The sequence below is a fragment of the Dermacentor albipictus genome, chromosome 3 (genome assembly GCF_038994185.2).
Source record: "Dermacentor albipictus isolate Rhodes 1998 colony chromosome 3, USDA_Dalb.pri_finalv2, whole genome shotgun sequence".
NCBI classification, from domain to species: Eukaryota; Metazoa; Arthropoda; class Arachnida; order Ixodida; family Ixodidae; genus Dermacentor; species Dermacentor albipictus.
The window spans coordinates 152,660,330-152,677,146 of NC_091823.1; the positions used below are offsets into that span (position 1 = coordinate 152,660,330).

General features: G+C 42.4%; 1 protein-coding gene across 4 annotated transcripts in view; it reads right to left on the reverse strand.

Moving 5' to 3' along the window:
• The window catches only part of LOC139056989 (uncharacterized), a 119,568-nt gene extending 103,499 nt beyond the window's left edge, over positions 1-16,069 (reverse strand). For all 4 annotated transcript variants that reach the window (XM_070534777.1, XM_070534776.1, XM_070534775.1 and 1 more), the window contains exon 1: positions 15,881-16,069. In XM_070534777.1, coding sequence (XP_070390878.1) covers positions 15,881-15,973 — 93 coding nt within the window. In that variant the 5' untranslated portion in view covers positions 15,974-16,069. The remainder of the gene's footprint in view (positions 1-15,880) is intronic.
• Positions 16,070-16,817: the final 748 nt, after the last annotated feature.

Genomic DNA, 16,817 nt, shown 5'->3' on the forward strand with positions numbered 1-16,817 from the left:
GTTCTTCAAGAGTCTGGACTCGCCACATATACGACATACTTTGTGGGAGACACCCGAACTCTCTTTCGGCAGAAAGTCCCGAGACTATCTGTGCTCGATACAAGGTGGTTACGTGACTCCACACACAATAGTCGTGCAACTCTCTTGTAGTAGTCTCCTAACCCCCACAGAAGAGTTACATGATTAGTGCTGAGAGAGTCCGTTAACTATTCTGCATGAGTCAGACGACTCAAGATTAAGAGTCACATGACCACTGCGGAAGGATTCGGGTAACTATTCTAGATGAGTCTGATGACTCCAGTCGTGTGCGTCAAGTTATCCTGAGTGCGTGGTACAGGACTCTTGTAAATAGAGTAAAATAACTAATCCATGTAAGTCGTTTGACTCTCGGATGGCAGGATCGAGCTGCTTTTCAATATGTGCCACCAACTTTGGCTGTAAGTACACACGACTACGGCTAGTTCTCAAGATGACTACTGTGAAAAGACAACATATATTAAAGAACCCATAGCAAGCTTGCCAAGGAGGACATGACAGGTTAGCAACAAAAAGTTAACATTTCATCACCCTTTGTTGACTTCTGGAGAATTCAAATGTATTAGCCCAGAATCACCATGAAAGCAAGACAGTTCTCATCACTATTAAACTGGAATCAATAGCCAACCAAGCAAAACAGTCCTAAATATATGTAGCCTCCAGGTGCGTGTGCATGACACTGCAATGCAACTCGGAACCATAATGAGACACCAAATATTATGTAACTCATGTAGAAGTTCAATTCAGCGCTGCTCAAGTCTCTAATATCCAAACATTTAGAACTTAAACCTATTTCACTGTTCTTCGAGACATGTTTTTATTTCGAACTTATGATTTAGCATTTTAAGCAAGTAAGCTACACATAACAAATAAAAAGGCTGCACTTATGTACAAAAGAGATCCAGACAATCAAGTGCAATAAAAACAATATTCCAACTTAGATTTTATAATCTATGCGTTATACTATGCTTGCTGAAAACAACTGGTTGGCAATTGATAATCCAATCTAACAGTAAAAACAGCTGTCTTACCTTATGGTGCTCATGTTGGCACTTTTCCCCCACAACTTGTGCTTGTTAGCGTCAGTTGAAAATTGATCTGAAGAATAACGCATTAAAAAGTTATGCATCAATTTTATTCTGTCATACAACATGCAAGAGTGTATAAAAGCTTCACAATAGATAATATTACAAAAATAAATACAGCAGCATTTATACTAATTGTTTATTTATGTTGACAAACATGCTTTTCCAAGACGAAGTACAATAGCTGACACAGACAATTTCACAGATTGCAATAACCACTAATACAAAACATGTCATAATGCAAACACACTGACAAAATATGTAGCACAGGTAGCTGTATTTTGTTACGGCAAAGATAACTCATGAATAATGAGGACAAGGGAGGAAGCAGAACGCATAAACAAACTATACCCAGCTGCATGCACGCAGCTGTATATATACACATAGTGCACAAAGATCCCAAAGAAACAGAGGAAGATGTGAGGAAGGCTTCTTTCACTCATCACAAGTCATCCTGTAAGAGCACATTATGCACTGGCTGTAATGTATCCGCAGCACATACATGAATAAGTTACATTAGGTGCAATCACTCATACAATGTTCTTGTGATTGTCCTTATTCCAATCTTTAACTTTGCAAGCATGACAGATTTACGTAAAGCCTCCCTACGGCTTGGCACGTATACAGAAAGAAGTGTTTCTCTAAACACTGGAGGTCATGGAAGGATGACTGACACATACCTCTTTTAATTCTTTTGTCTTTGTCTTTATGATTATCTACCACAGTAGTGTTTTGTAGAGTGAAACACATCCAGATAATACACCGTGGGCAACAAAGTGTGAATACGTGTTCTTGATTTCTACCTTTCTCTGGTGTCCCGCTAAGGTAAGATTGGTGCGAAAAATTGTGTTCCCAATGTATGCGTTCCCAGAAAACAAAACAGGAACAGATGATAAGCCACATTAATGGTGTGTGAAATAAAACATCTGTTCTTAACTTATCACTGCCATTCCAATTTGGTGCGATTTTCTGCTTTGTTGTGTACTCTAGCACTGGTGCTACGCCGTTCACCTGGTGCCCAAAGCAACTCTCACACCATACTAGGATGTCAATTTTGTTTTTCAAATTCTAAGCGAAACTCTGGTTATGGGGGACAATTGCAAACATAGTTTTGCTTTGTATCTTCATTATGTTGCAGAGCAGGGTAGAAAGCAAGAACAGATATTTCTAATTTGGGTTCCCACTGTGCATTGCATGCATATGTTTCAATGAATGATAAAACTATTTGGTAGATAAACATGAAAGAGAATTAAGCTCAAAGTCTACCATAGCAGTAAGTGGGAATTTTATGTGTAATTGAAATTTTGTGATTCCCAGTGATGAAGAAACAATTTCGACAATATGTGCCAAGGCCACTAAGTCACTCATGCTCACAAAGGAAACAATAAAAACAAGCGAGATTACAAGAAGTTCGAACTTGCAAGCCAAAGTGAGACACCTCACATGACTGATTTATGTATTTACTGAGCATAACTTACATCTGGCGCATAATCTGCTTGTACAAGATGCGGAACAATAAGTTACTGTTGCTTTCTCTCTGGGGCATTTGGCTCTTCTGAACACATGCACATTCTGTGGCACAGCTGCGTGGATGTAGCTGGGCACAGCTGTTATTCAGCATCAATCTGTTTTTACGGTCCTGTACTATTATCGTTTTAATTGATAATTAGCAAATAGCCAAACTATTGGGTTGATCAGCTCCATTTTAACCAAAACATACTGACAGATTTCCCTGTTTATCGCTAACAAAGAGATGGGTAAATCATTCCAGATTTCAAGAAACAGTGGTGGAACAGAACAAATGCTGAAGACAGAAAATCTACAATGACCAGTACCTTTTTCATTAAATGCCATGTACTAGCTCTTTCTGCAATGAATACCATTATTACCAAAAATTGCAGCCTGAAAAAAATATTGGGAAATATTTACAAAAGTGACAGAGATCAGATCTGCATGTTCATTTCAAATGTCTTAAACAAGATTACGATAATTGAAGTTTCATTAATTTTAGCAAAATGCTGACATCCCATTATTGAAGCTAGTCAGTGCTGAAGGTATTGTTAGATTGTATAAGTCCTCAGACTGGCAGCTCTGAAATATTTGTCACCATACTTGGTGGAACATGCTTTGCTCTTTCAGATATTACTTTGCCAAAAAGCCTCCTGTAAGCCTTGTGGGACAATTGTGTGTGGAAGAGAAATCTATTTGATCATTAGTTTTTGGATATGTGTATTTCAGAACTGGTGCTAGTCTGAGTTCTTACAAAGTAGACATTATTGAGTACTGTAATTTTAATGCCTGCCACTGCTATAAATTTCTGTTAGTTAAAATTGTCGCACTGCCATGAAGCAGTTATGTTCAATAATTAGTGGCAGCCAACGCTGAAACACTCAGTGCAAAACAAAATAAATATATGGAGTCAAAATTTAAATGTCCAACAAAGTTATAATCAAGTCTACATTCCACAGAACTGTCTTTTTTTTTAGTTAGTGTGCCAATACCAATTGCACATTCACAAACGTTTTAGTATTGCACTTCTGGCAAAAGCAGGAAAATTCACCGACTTTAACAGAAGCTCTTGGAAAGACAGCCCAGATTCGCTTCGACAAAAAGACTTGCCTTAAAGTTTGCGTCGCTATGTTGTAGGTCACTGTAGCAAGGGGAACGTTTTGCTGATTGAATATTACTCAAAATATTTTTATTATTTGTACCAGAGGTTTGAAAAGAGAGCCAGTTGTAGAGTTCCTCATGCAGATTTCATATATTCCATTAGTTTTTGTTTAGCTGTTTCTTGAGTTATGCCCCACACAATGGCAAAATACATAGCGATATTTGCGGGCACTTTCTTGTGTATTCAATTTTCACAAAAAGAAGTGTGCTGCAGCTAACTCAGCTCCCTGTAGACTGCAAGGTGCCGATATCTATTCAAACAGCACGTAAAGTTGCTAGAAGTATGCAAGATAGTAGGCAGGCAGGCAGGCCTGCCTTTGCATACCTCTCATGTACTCTGAAAAAAATATTGAGAATACTTGAATCATTTTTTTCTCATAATAGCATGAGAATGACCTTGTGCACTTATAATTGTTCTATACAAATGTAATTTGTCATACATACTCTTCAAGATATGCAGAATACCGATATCTAATTGGAATTGCAATCTGTAAAAATTATTTATTGTGGCCTAATATATTTTTGCATAGTTCCAGTAATTCTACAAGCTGTTTGGATGGGTATCGCCACTTTGCGGTATACAACTAGCTAAATAAGATACAGAATAAAACTATTTGCGAAACTTTTCACACACGAAAGTGCCCATAAAAATATGTTGCCATTATGTAGGACGTAACTAAAGAACACCAGCTACAAAAAAACCAATGGCAATTCAAACCTACATAAAACTCCCCATGAATGGCGGCACATTCAAATCTCTAGTACAAATAATTAAAAAAGTTGTTTCGAGGAGCATTTCCCTTAATAAGTGGGTGTCAGTGTTTCTACCAAAGGGTTAGGAAATGCCTTGAGGCATACCATAGGGAGCTTTTTAAAGAGCGCATCCATGGATCTGCCTAAAAAGCCCCATGCCCTGCTTCGATTCCTTACATTTTTCTGCATTCTGTTGTATGTCCCCGTTTGCATCTCTTAACACTGACGACGCAAAAACAAAAAACAGCCTATTAATACATTGAATTTTTAGCCTGTAAAGGGGTTGTATGCGAATGGGGGCAGCCAACTCTAGCATGAGAATAAACAAATATTTGTTTTCGCATTAATGAAACCAGTCAAAATATAATCTCGCAAATCTGGAAATTAATGCACAAAGAACCTTGTTCATTGTTACATTAGTGTCCCGAACAAGATCTTTTGATGTTTATAGTTCATAGTTTAATTCACTTTCCTCTGGTAACTGGGCTCTGACCTAGAATACTCAGTGTGGGAGACTAACCAAGGCGTGGAAGCCTATATTTAAATCTGAAATAGACATTCATCCCCCAGCCGCATGGCACTGCTACGTCATCAGAAGAAGCATGCATCCATGGACGTATAGTCTGTAAAATTATATTTACATGAGCTGTAGCGTTACTCTTGCACTAACAAATTCTGAAAATTAGGAAATACATCTGCTATTTAAAGCACTGCTGCAAACCTGTGTTTGAGAAATGCAATACTCAAAAGAATACCAATGTGTGCATGAAATCTATGCTGCCTTTGACATTCTTCAGTGTGGCAAATAAGCACTGATAAATGCCAAGGGTAATATAGCTTTCATGTCTCAAACCTTGTATGCGAGTACCAGTATCATTGCAGTGAAAGGAAGTCGCATTATTACCAGACTTATGAGGGGAAGCAATGTTTCTCTAGTTCAATATTTTCTTTCTTGTGCTCCTATATCCTCGAGTTTTTCAAAAATACCGGGTGCTTGAAATAAGTTCTCTATATTGCTCTTAAATTTATCCTGCACCAGAGCCCGTGTTATGTTACATTTCTTGAACACATTGTAGTGCTGTAGATTATCAAACGAAGAAAAAATGCCGTAAGTTGGCATTTTGGCCTTCTGTACAACAAGAATTAAGAACCTATCAATTACATCCACAAGTGCAAAAGAACTACGAGAAACGGGGGTTAAAGGCAGGTATACATTATAATAGCAGGAGTAGATGGTGAGAATTCTAAGAGAAACGAACTATTAAAAACTAGGTACTAAAGACACATATGAATTATAATAGCACAGATATTTTCAAAGAATTTGAAGAGACAAATAGAATGTCTGTTCAAATCACTCCACCCCAACATTCATCCATGGTTCGGTAAGTGATCACAGATGGTGATGCTGTTTGGATAGATGGTAGGTGAGGCACCGCTGTGAAATAGGTAGAACATGTAGAGGGGTCACCAAGGGTTGCACGCTGGTTGCACAGCAGATTGCCTTGATCTGTGGACTCACTCGAAACTGATGCGTTGAGCCTGGTTATACGTCATTCGCAAGAGGCCTGGCCCGAGTGTGCGGCATGGCTTCGGTAAAATTTCGAGGCAACCTGAAAAACACAGATCCATATATTTAAGCACCAAGATATTCTGTACCATAGGGCAAATCTGAAGTTTACCATCTGCACATAGCAGATGATGAAAACAGACACAAGTCACCAGACTCAAGGTATATAAATGTGCAAAAGTGTAAATGAATGTGAAGAACAGCTTATTGGATGGAATCCTTCATTTTGTCTTTTGTGGATCAATAATAGTATCTTAACATAAAGTCAAGTGTACATGACCCTCCCTATTTGTGTAAGTAGGCTATTCTATGCCAGCTGTTCCAACCTGGCACACGACTACTTGGAATTTCTTTTTGAAAACTGAGGGCCCTTCAATATAGAACAAATCTCAATTTCACGCAATACTTAAAGCAAAAAATTTTTTACTGGCATAAACATTAGGTCCAATTTTGTGTAATGCACCAAAATATGGATCATGAAATGGCATAGCCAAAAATTTGGTTCCTTCAATTAGAGGGCCAAATTTTTAACGACAATGAAGGGAGACCTTATACCAAAAACTTAACTGCTTATTAGCCATGGCTCAGTTTATTATGGCTGATTAAAAATGGACAAAAAAGCTTATTAACTTTATTTTCACAGAAGTGACCTACAGCAAAAGCTGCAAAGTTATGCAATCCGTGTGTTTAGGACTTGGGCTGTGTGCAAGAATTGTATCAGAAAGATACATTATGCAGCAGTGCAGAGAGAGGAGGATGAACTTGGAAAAGAAATAAGTTTTGGTGTACGTTTATCGGCCTACTTATCAAAGAGGCAGCCCTAGTAAATTTATGCCAAATACCATGTATGAGAGTACATTGGGTCGTTTTTAAATTGGTAAAGCTTTATCAAAGTAGTCTTTGTGTTAAGCAAGAAAAAGATTGTACAAGTGGTCTCTTGTAGTTTCAAAATTTGCATCGCATTTCGTCTAATACACATAGCCTCTTGGCAGCTAAGACAAAATGCATGGACTTGAGCATCCCTGCACTGATAGCAGGGAGTCTAAACTGCTTCGAAGTTACTTCTGTCATTGTTGAGTTACCACAAGCCATTTTACTCAAAACGATGCCGCTTAATTACAGGTATTTACCTGAATCTTTCTGTCGGCTGTCAGCCTGCTGGCATCATTACTAAGGCTGCCAACTCCCTAGTGGATGTAGTCGGGACATGGTGGCGACAGGATGCAGTGGCAGAAGCCGCCAAATGCTCCCAACTCCCTAGTGGACGTAGTGAGGACAGGGTGCTGGTAGGACACAGGAGTAGGAGCCGCCAGAGTGTACCTGCAACAAATTTGCAGAAATGTTCTTAGTCCTACCATGTCACGATTTACAATAAAAATTGAGCTGTCTGTGTAACACGGCTACCAATACAAATAAAGGTAAACAGTTAGGTCCTACGACACAACTAGAAGCCCGACAAAAAAGAAACGGTACTTACGTTTATGAAAATCTAAACAATGAAAAAAAAATTTGCAACCAATTTGTGCGTGGAAGCTCAGCTGAATCCTGAGCTCATACCATCAAGTGATCTGCTAGTCAACTGCAAGCCTGCCACCTTAAAATGTCATTGTAAATTTTTTTACATGCATTATTTTAAGCTGCATTATTACAAGTTCAAAATCTCTTAATTAAAGTAAATCACCAAGCTAATTCAATTAACGAATTCCAGCGGTCGTTAATGCAACAAAGTGCAAGCTCGGAATGAAGCTGGTCAAACTGGGCAGTGAAAAATAAAAATGTGGTTCTCTACATCTTGTTTTCCTGGCTTTCGCTCTTGCAATGAAATATACAAGAATTTTGACATTCCTGATATTTCACCATGTTAATTTTTATGCCATAATGCATAATACTTCAGCACGAGCAATAATGCTTTCTTTTAACCATAAATAGTGATAGAACAAGAAAATTCATTGGAGCCAACGTTCTGAGAAGAAAAGTCTCCTCCTCTTTGTCGAAATATTGGCTCCAGCGATCCTTGTTCTATGGCTGTTCATCAGTTCAAGTCTGTCTTCCTGTGTACCTCTGTACTTTCAATGTTATGGCAATGAAATTGTAATAATGGATCATTAGTAAATGTATCTGATGAGGAACTTGGGCTTGTTGGTAGATAATGACAGAGTAACTGCGCAACTTAGAGATACAGACAAGGGAGGCTTGTGTGCGTTGTCTCCTCCGGCCATGTCTCTCCTTTGGGCAATTACTCTGTCTCAATGTAAAACTGTTACCCTTTGCACAATAAAAGCAAAATGGATAAAGACAGGAAAGTGGACACAAAAATTACAACAAATAGCATCATGTGCTAATGAGATATGCGAAAGTGCCTGCTACGATTTGCCTCACCCATAACGTGCTGGATAAGATGGCGACTTCTGGCTGCTGCCATTTCTTGAATACCTAAATTAAATACATTTCAAAATTTTAAAAATACACAGGACAACAGCAGTAGCCGACGACATAACACATTGTATAGTACAAGAAGGTAAACTAATCTCTGATACACGGCAGACGAAATTTCTTTTATTAAGTTAGTAGAAAAATACACCACACTTGTTTTCATTCAATACTGTCAGCGTTTATTGGTAAGAGAAAAAATGTATTTCTGCATGGAAGGAGCAAAATAATAAATGGCCTTCTACTTTCACAAAATATGCTGCAACGACTAAGCCAACTACAGCTGCATATACTTAAAATTGTTGTATGCACATTACAATAGCCAAGACAGGATAAACTTGGCTTCATATGCAGCTCACTGGAAGGTACAACTTTGCAATCAACTCATTTTTGCATGGCAACTATACGCACTAACATAAAACTACAAATAAAAGGACCCTTTTTTCATAAAACACCGGACTCAATATAAAAATCTAGTAGTAATATAACAATTTCACCACATAACACAGCCACGTTTTGTAAGCCTAGTAGGTTTTACTATATAAATGTTGCAAGATATTCATGCTTTTATATATTTACAACCGTGAAAATAAAGATTACGTAAAAATAATACATTATATATAGGCTTAGATTGCCAGCTAATGTGTTTTGCGCTTTCTTCTTACAGCCAAATGCACATAAAATTTTTTCTGTTTCAGCGCATTTAAAGCGCTGTGCCTTTTCGCTTGTGCATGCAGCCGCTTTACCGCTCTTAAAATATCTGTGCTGCCACATCGCCTGACACTGCCATACAGCGTTGTAGCGCTTTTAATATTCGAGGTATTATACCTAAAGCGCTAGTAAATCTTCAGAATACACAAGCTGTCATTTCGACTTCCTGTCTTCGCCAGCGAAAGTCACACTGGTGCTAGTATTGCATCTACACTTCAAGTTACGCAGTAATTTATATTCTACGGATTTTTCGATGCGACAGGCCACTCGTCACTAGAGTCGTTAAGAACGGTGTTTCTCCTGGCAGTACAGCTTTGCAATAATTTCAGATGCGCGCCTGAGGCTTCTGTCTGCCAGTAGTATTTTCGCATACATACGCGCACGCATACCTAAGAAACGTCTGTGAACTGCCAGGAGAAACGCGGCGCAAAATGTAGCCATATCGAAAGGGCCGAGTACTCGCCGTTTGTAAACTCGGAACAAAAGCTGATATGCTTACCTGAGACGCTAAGAGAAATATGGCACAGGTCACAGGTCCCCGCTGGTAGTGGTTCGTATGCATCTGGTCGTCTCTGTCCGTTGCGATCTCCCATATCACAATGAAAGATGCAGTGCAAACCGCAGCACTTCGGGCGCTTGTGAGGGTCTGGCGAGCTGCACTTGCTCGATGTCGGCAAAGACGAAATCGGCGATACGCTGCTGCTGGCGGCGGTCCCCTCGTCGCAATCACACAGCACGGACAGAAGCTCCCACCGTAACTTGCCCCAACGCTTGGTTGCAGTCGCCCCTAACGCAGCGATTTCAGAACCACTCAACGACAACGTACTCGCGCGTCATACAGCGCAACTTCAAAATGGCGTAATGCTATTGACGGCTTCGGCTTTGGATCATATTGTATCTGCACAACTGAGCAAAACAGTTGCGCTAGTTTCGGTTTTGTTTCCTCGCGTTGAACTAAAAACGGTTTTGCTCACTGATAATTTTACGTCACTTAAGTTGTATTCACGAATGAAACAGCCATGAGTTTACCACGCGTGTTGAAATACCCGCTACGTTCACTTGGCAGAAGCGAACTTTGCTCGTACGAGCGTAGTTGCGTTTGAAATATCTATCGGTGGGCTGTCGGAGCATGCTCGAAGTGTGAAGACGCGGCGTAATTGTCCTTAATTTGCTTGGCTCTAATGGTGCGACTGCCCTTGATTTCTGCCGAGTGCAGTTTGCTCTGATGTGAGGTAGAACTACAAAGCCGCCCATGTTACTGAATGATCTAGTGCACTTGAAGCTGCCAGAACTCCTGTATTTCCTCCACAAGTTCTTGCGACTGTGTGCCGCTGTCACCAAATGCGAGCGTAGTCATTTGGCGGAGATCTAGGAACACATTTTCTAGAACTATCGTTCACCGCTCTCTCACGACATGGAGAAGCAGCGTGGTTGGTCCTTAGTAAAATTTTCTATTTATTGCATAATTTCGCCATAGCAATTATATGGACACAACCGCCGAAATATATCTGTCGGTGTTGCCGTGAGCTTACGGATAAAGTCAAGTGCGATAAGATCCTATCCTGCGCCGTTGGCTGTGCGCATTAAAGGAAGTGTACGAGGGTGAGCCGAGATGTATAGTGCCTGGATGGGCGCCCCCAAGTATCTATAGGTGGTCAGGTGATAAAACGCGCTCAAGCCGGGGAAAGGAGGCGCTGGTTTAGCACACTTCTCCTCTGGCCGTTGCGACAGCCCGCTGTGGCGCCACTCTCACTCTGTGTTGGAGATAAATTCCGATAGGTGCAAAGCAAGGGGGGGGGGAGGGAGAGGGAGGGCGCTTTTATAGCGCCCTTTCAAGTTTCGGATACGCTTTGAAGAACGAGGCAGCAGAAGCGTTCTCTCCGCTCTGTTCGCGCTCTTCATCACGCCGACGCTGTGACAGCGAGTGTTCGTGGTGAGTGAGATCTGTTCATGTTTGCACGTGCGCGCGCGACCCCGTGCTTGCTAATTTACGGAGTAAGCGATTGTTTACTGCAGTTTATTCATGCGACGAAACTACGAACCTTCGTTCGTGCAGTTGTTCGTGCAGTGGTTCATGCAGCATTGGGGGGAAACTGCTACATTTTTGCTTTTATGCGAAGCATATTACGGGAGCTCAACCCAGCTCCTCAGGCGCGGCGGTGTCGCCTTGAATACCACGTGACACCGTGACGTCACGACAGAGGAGAAGTGGCTTTGGCTCAACTCTTGCAAGATGGGCTGGGTGGGAATCGAACCAGGGTCTCCGGAGTATGAGACGGAGACGCTACCACTGAGCCACGAGTACGATGCTTCAAAGCGGTACAAAAGCGCCTCTAGTGAATGCGGTGTTGCCTTAGAAACGAGCTGTTTCTAAGGCTCAGGCGTGCGTCGCTTGCTCAGGCGCACATTTCGTTGCCGCGCCGAACGCTGCGTTGCTCGACGCTAACCGCGTCCAATGCGGGGCGTCCAAGGCGAAGCTGAGTAACGCATGAGTTGTTTCTTCGTCTAGCCGAACCAAATATAGCCAAGCAACAGCAGTTCACCAAGATAAACAGTGGTTCAACAACTAAAATAAAGGCTAGTATGCTTCGCATCCTGGGCTTAACCTTACCTAAGCCACAGCCATTTTTTACATTTCTAGTGGGTTCAAAAGCAGTGCTGCGTACGCTAATATTTGTTTCTGGTCGCGGAACCCAACGCACTGCGGTAGCTCAGCGGCTTTGGTGTTGCGCTGCTGAGCTCGAGGTCACGGGTCCAATCACAACCGCGGCAGTCGCATTCCAATGGGGGCAGAATGCGAAAACGCGCGTATACTGCGCATTCTGTGCACGTTAAATAACTCGAGCTGCTGAAAATAGTTCTTCAGTTTTCCATCCCCGTGCGCCTCATAACATCTTGATTTAGGAACCTAAATCCTCAACATTTAATTTTACGTAGCGCAGTCACATTTACAATCGACACTGTTGAGTGCCCTTACTGAACTTATCTCGTTGCTGTGCTCTCTTTAGTAGCCAATGATTTTGTTTAAGATTTACTTATGGTCAGAATCCAGTGTGACAAATCCGGGTCTTCCTTAGCATAGGAAGCCAGCTATCGCTTAAGCGTGTGAGATATTAACAAACATACTCAAGGAAAATCGATATTTAGAGTTCGATGTAATTGCAGAACATGACAAGGACCAAAGAATGATACACCGCATTACAACCAGGGCAGGAACCCGAGGGCCTGCCTAAAACAGAAGACGTTATTCTTCTCCAGCATTTTAATCTTTCTCTCGCCAGACTCATCTCAAACATCAGAGGAGTCGCGATCTTCCACGATGACTCTTCGCGTGCTATTAAGAGTCAAACGACCCATACACAAATGTTGACTCTTGTTTTGTTACTCTACCCGCGCAAAAATGTGTCTTCGTAAGAAAAAAGGGAGCCAAGTTGCGGTGACTCACTTTTTACTCTCTTTTTTTCTTAGAGTGTACCTAAACACCTCCACTCAACCGTTCTAGAAGAGCTTCACGACGCACCACTGGCAGGATACGTCGGCGTTTATCGAAACTATTACCGTGTACGTCACCGTTCTTTCTGGCCCAGCCTGGCCCGTTTCGTACGTCGTTACCTCGCCGCTTGTAAACTTTGCCAACGACGCTAGAAGGCTTCCCAGCTCCCCTCCGGTTACCTTCAGCGGCTCGACATCCCTGCCCAGCCCTTCCATCGTGTTGGCTTAGACCTTCTCGGCCCATTTCTGGAATCTACATCAGGAAAGAAGTGGGTTGCAGTCGCGGCTGACTACCCGACCCGCTACGCCGTAACCCGCGCTTTTCCGACCAGTTGCGCAACTGATATTGCGTACTTCCCTCTACATGATATAATTTTCATGCATGGTGCTGCGCGTCAATTGCTAAAAGACCGTGGCCATACTTTCTTAGCCAAAATCATTGACGACATCATGCATGCCTGCTCAATACAACAGAAATTTACCGCCTCCTACCACCCTCAAACGAACGGCCTCACTGAGCGTTTGAACCGCACCCTTACAGACATGCTATCGAAATCCATCTCAGACGACCACCGTGATTGGGACCCTGCTCTACCTTTCATTACCTTTGCATACAACTTTTCCCCTCACGAAACTGCTGACGTTTCCCCGATTTACCTCTTGTATGGCCGAGAACTGACGCTACTACTGGACACTGTTTCCGTCCACCACAGCTTCAGCTAGCGCTTACTCCCTTGATGCAATCGGCCGTGCTGACCATGCTCGTCAACTTGCGCGCGTTCGTCTAAAAGTGCCTCAAGACAAACAGAAGCAACGCTACTACCTCCGTCCCCGTGATATTCACTTTGGACACGGCACCTTCGTATTGCTTCGGTCTCCACCGCGTAATGTTGCCCTTAGCGAGAAACTGCTTTCGAGTTATACAGGACCATATCGCGTGCTCCGCCAAATGACCGATGCCACCTAAGAAATTGTTCAAGCCACGCCCACTACGTCCTCGGCTGTGACAACCAGTGACAGTGTCCACGTCGGCCGACTGAAGCCCTACAACTCTCCACGCGCCTTGTATATTTAACAGCACCGTCACGGCGCTTTTGCGCTCGTGGGGTAGTATTACGATATTATCGGGAGATACTCAATAGACGAGCCGCCGCAAGAACGACGATGAAGTTGGTCTGTGCCTTGGTGCGGGCGAGCGTCAGCCTGGCTGTCTGGTTGCAGTGAAAATAGCATGAAGATAGCCTCTTTCGTCTGTGTCTTTTACGGGACTTCTACGGGAGGGAAACGGACACCTCCATGTTTGTCCGCTGAAATGAGACTCCAGTCCTTCCATGATTCATCGAGCTAATTAACTTGTAAGAGTGGTCAATCGCAAATTATAAACACATTTGTTTTGGTTCGGCCATTCCTATGACTGCGGCTCGGTCAAAGCATATTATCGCTCGCGTCGAGGCTCCCTATATAACGGCCACCTGCGACATATACACACCATTGTAGTGGGCGTCGCGTCTTGTGGTTACGGCATAGTCGCCGAGGCCACTTTACTTAGATTATTTAATTAAATAATAATTACCTACTCTGAAATGAATAAAAATAACTGCCCTAATTATTGATTGGAAGTACTACTATCTCTACTAACACTACTACTACTGCTACTACTACTACTACTACTACTACTACTACTACTACTACTACTACTACTACTACTAATAATAATAATAATAATAATAATAATAACAGTGCCTATATACATGCGTGGATCGAGGCAAAACACACCAGAGCTCCACTGCTCGTTCCACATCATGGAGTGCAATAGGTGACAATTTTTATTCTCGGTTCTTTGCTGCGCGGCGCACTTCCGATAATGGACTGGTGCGCCAGCTGTTGCGTTTTTCTTGTTTCGCGCAGCGAGAGCATCTGACTTGCGGTATGAGTGTGTGGTGCACGAAAACTGAGGCAAACACGAGCGGACGACAGAGCATCATCGCGCGCTGGAAGACGGCAGAAAGTGAAATAGTTTCGTTCTCTGCACGCGCGACTCCACGATGTGGGAAGATGCACACGAAACGGACGTACATATCTTTTGCGGCGGCAAAAAGTAAAACAAAAACACGATGACAATGACCTTGTGCGTTTTATTATATCTATAAGCTTTACTTCTTCTATTGAAACGATAGTTTTACTCGCCATGTTTGTTTTGTGGCTATGGTTTTGGGGTGCTGAGCACGAGGTCGCGGGATCGAATCCTGGCCACGGCGGCCGAAGGACGTGCGAAAGGACGAAGTGCGAAAACACCCATGTACTTAGATTTAACTGCACGATAGATGACCCCAGGAGGTCCAAATTTCCGGAGTCCCCCACTAGGGCGCTGTCTCGTACTCAGAAAATGGTTTTGGCACGCAAAACCCCATTATATAATTTTAAGCGACAGCTTTAGCAAATAATTGTTGTTGCCTTGAATACTTGTCGAAGCCACCTATTACAGAGAGTGACGTCACAACACGGCGATGTGCGTAGCGCATTCGCGAGATTCACGTCACTCTGCTGCTGGGACCACGGCGGCCGCGAGGAGAACGACAAACGGCGTTTGGTTCGAAATGTGAGCTCTTTTCTCGGTGCGTGAAGAGGTGACACTTAGCAGGCAGGATTGTTAGCACGCGTTTGTGCACGGCGCTCTTGAGCTAAAAGATGGCCACACCTGGTGAGGGGCTCTTTAAGGTCGAAGAGATGCTATTAGCTGGCTATCTCTATTGTAACAATTCAAGTTTGTGAAACATTGCAGCAATAATACCAATTTGTAGTGATGAACTACTTGGAATAATCTGCATATAATTTAGCTCCGACTTGACAAATTAGAAATAAGTTACACTTTCTTGCACTCCCAAATTTGCCAGTTTCCACTGTAATGTCGGTTTACGCTGATGGCATGATGGGAAAATATATTGGTAAAATTTCACATTCTCATGCAGTTAGTGTGAATATGTGCCACTGCATGTAGTGTGCATAACATTAAGTGCGTAATACAAATGCTGCATACAGATATGCGCATTATCATGTATAGTATCCAAAGGTTGCCAGATTTAACCGCTTCTTTTCATACTTCAAGCGCAATATTCAAGCGCGACGTAGTACTCACCGGATAGATTATGTGGATGCCATTATTGTTCACTATTTTGTGGCGCAATTTATAATGATGAGGTTTCAAAGGTATGCGGGGTGACATGTCCATTTCTGTGGCCTGTCCTTTGGTTGCAGGGACGTATTCGTAGATAGTCTGCAAGCGGGTACGCTGCTGTACTGCAAAGACGGTGGAAGCCTTCTAGAAGCTTTGTGTATTGTGTGGGCCGGCACGCCCGACCTGAAGTTACGACTGATTCTAGTCCCATCAATATGCGTTTGACAATACAATGCACGAAACGTTAGTGACGCAATCCCCGAAAAGAATTAATTATGATAAAAGAAAGCCGTAAATATCTTGAAACGGGACTGTTGTTTCTGCGGCTGTTCTTCATATCGTGGAGTGATGGGATTTTCGAAGAAAAAAAAGAAACAGACCTCTCATGACCAGGGCCAGACCTGGACCAGACCTCTCACATCCTGGCAGTCCGGAGGGCTCGCGAGAGGGCCGTCAGGTTTCACCTGGTGGTCCCCGAGTGGGCCTAGCCAGGTGACGCTGAGTTTCATCGCGTCTATGGTGCACAAGATAAAGTTGTTTCACTCACTCACTCTCCAGTTTCTCGCTAATGCTCTGTACCTCTCAATCTAATGACGATACATTGAGAAAAATTATACTGAAATTTGCCGCTACGAGGACTATATCATTACTCCGAGTTTCATCTACTTGTCACAATTATAGTTCACACTGAGGTCGTAAACTATACAGATTTCCCATCAGCTGTCAATATATGGTCTTTTGCGGAGAGTATCGTTACAGAAACCCCTGTGATCCTTGTTTTATCGAAACTATCCGGAAATAAATTATACACCTATTAGATGCTTAGACGACTATAACATATTACTCCCAATTTAATCTACTTTTCTTAATTATGTAGTTTACAGTTAAGCTGTAAATA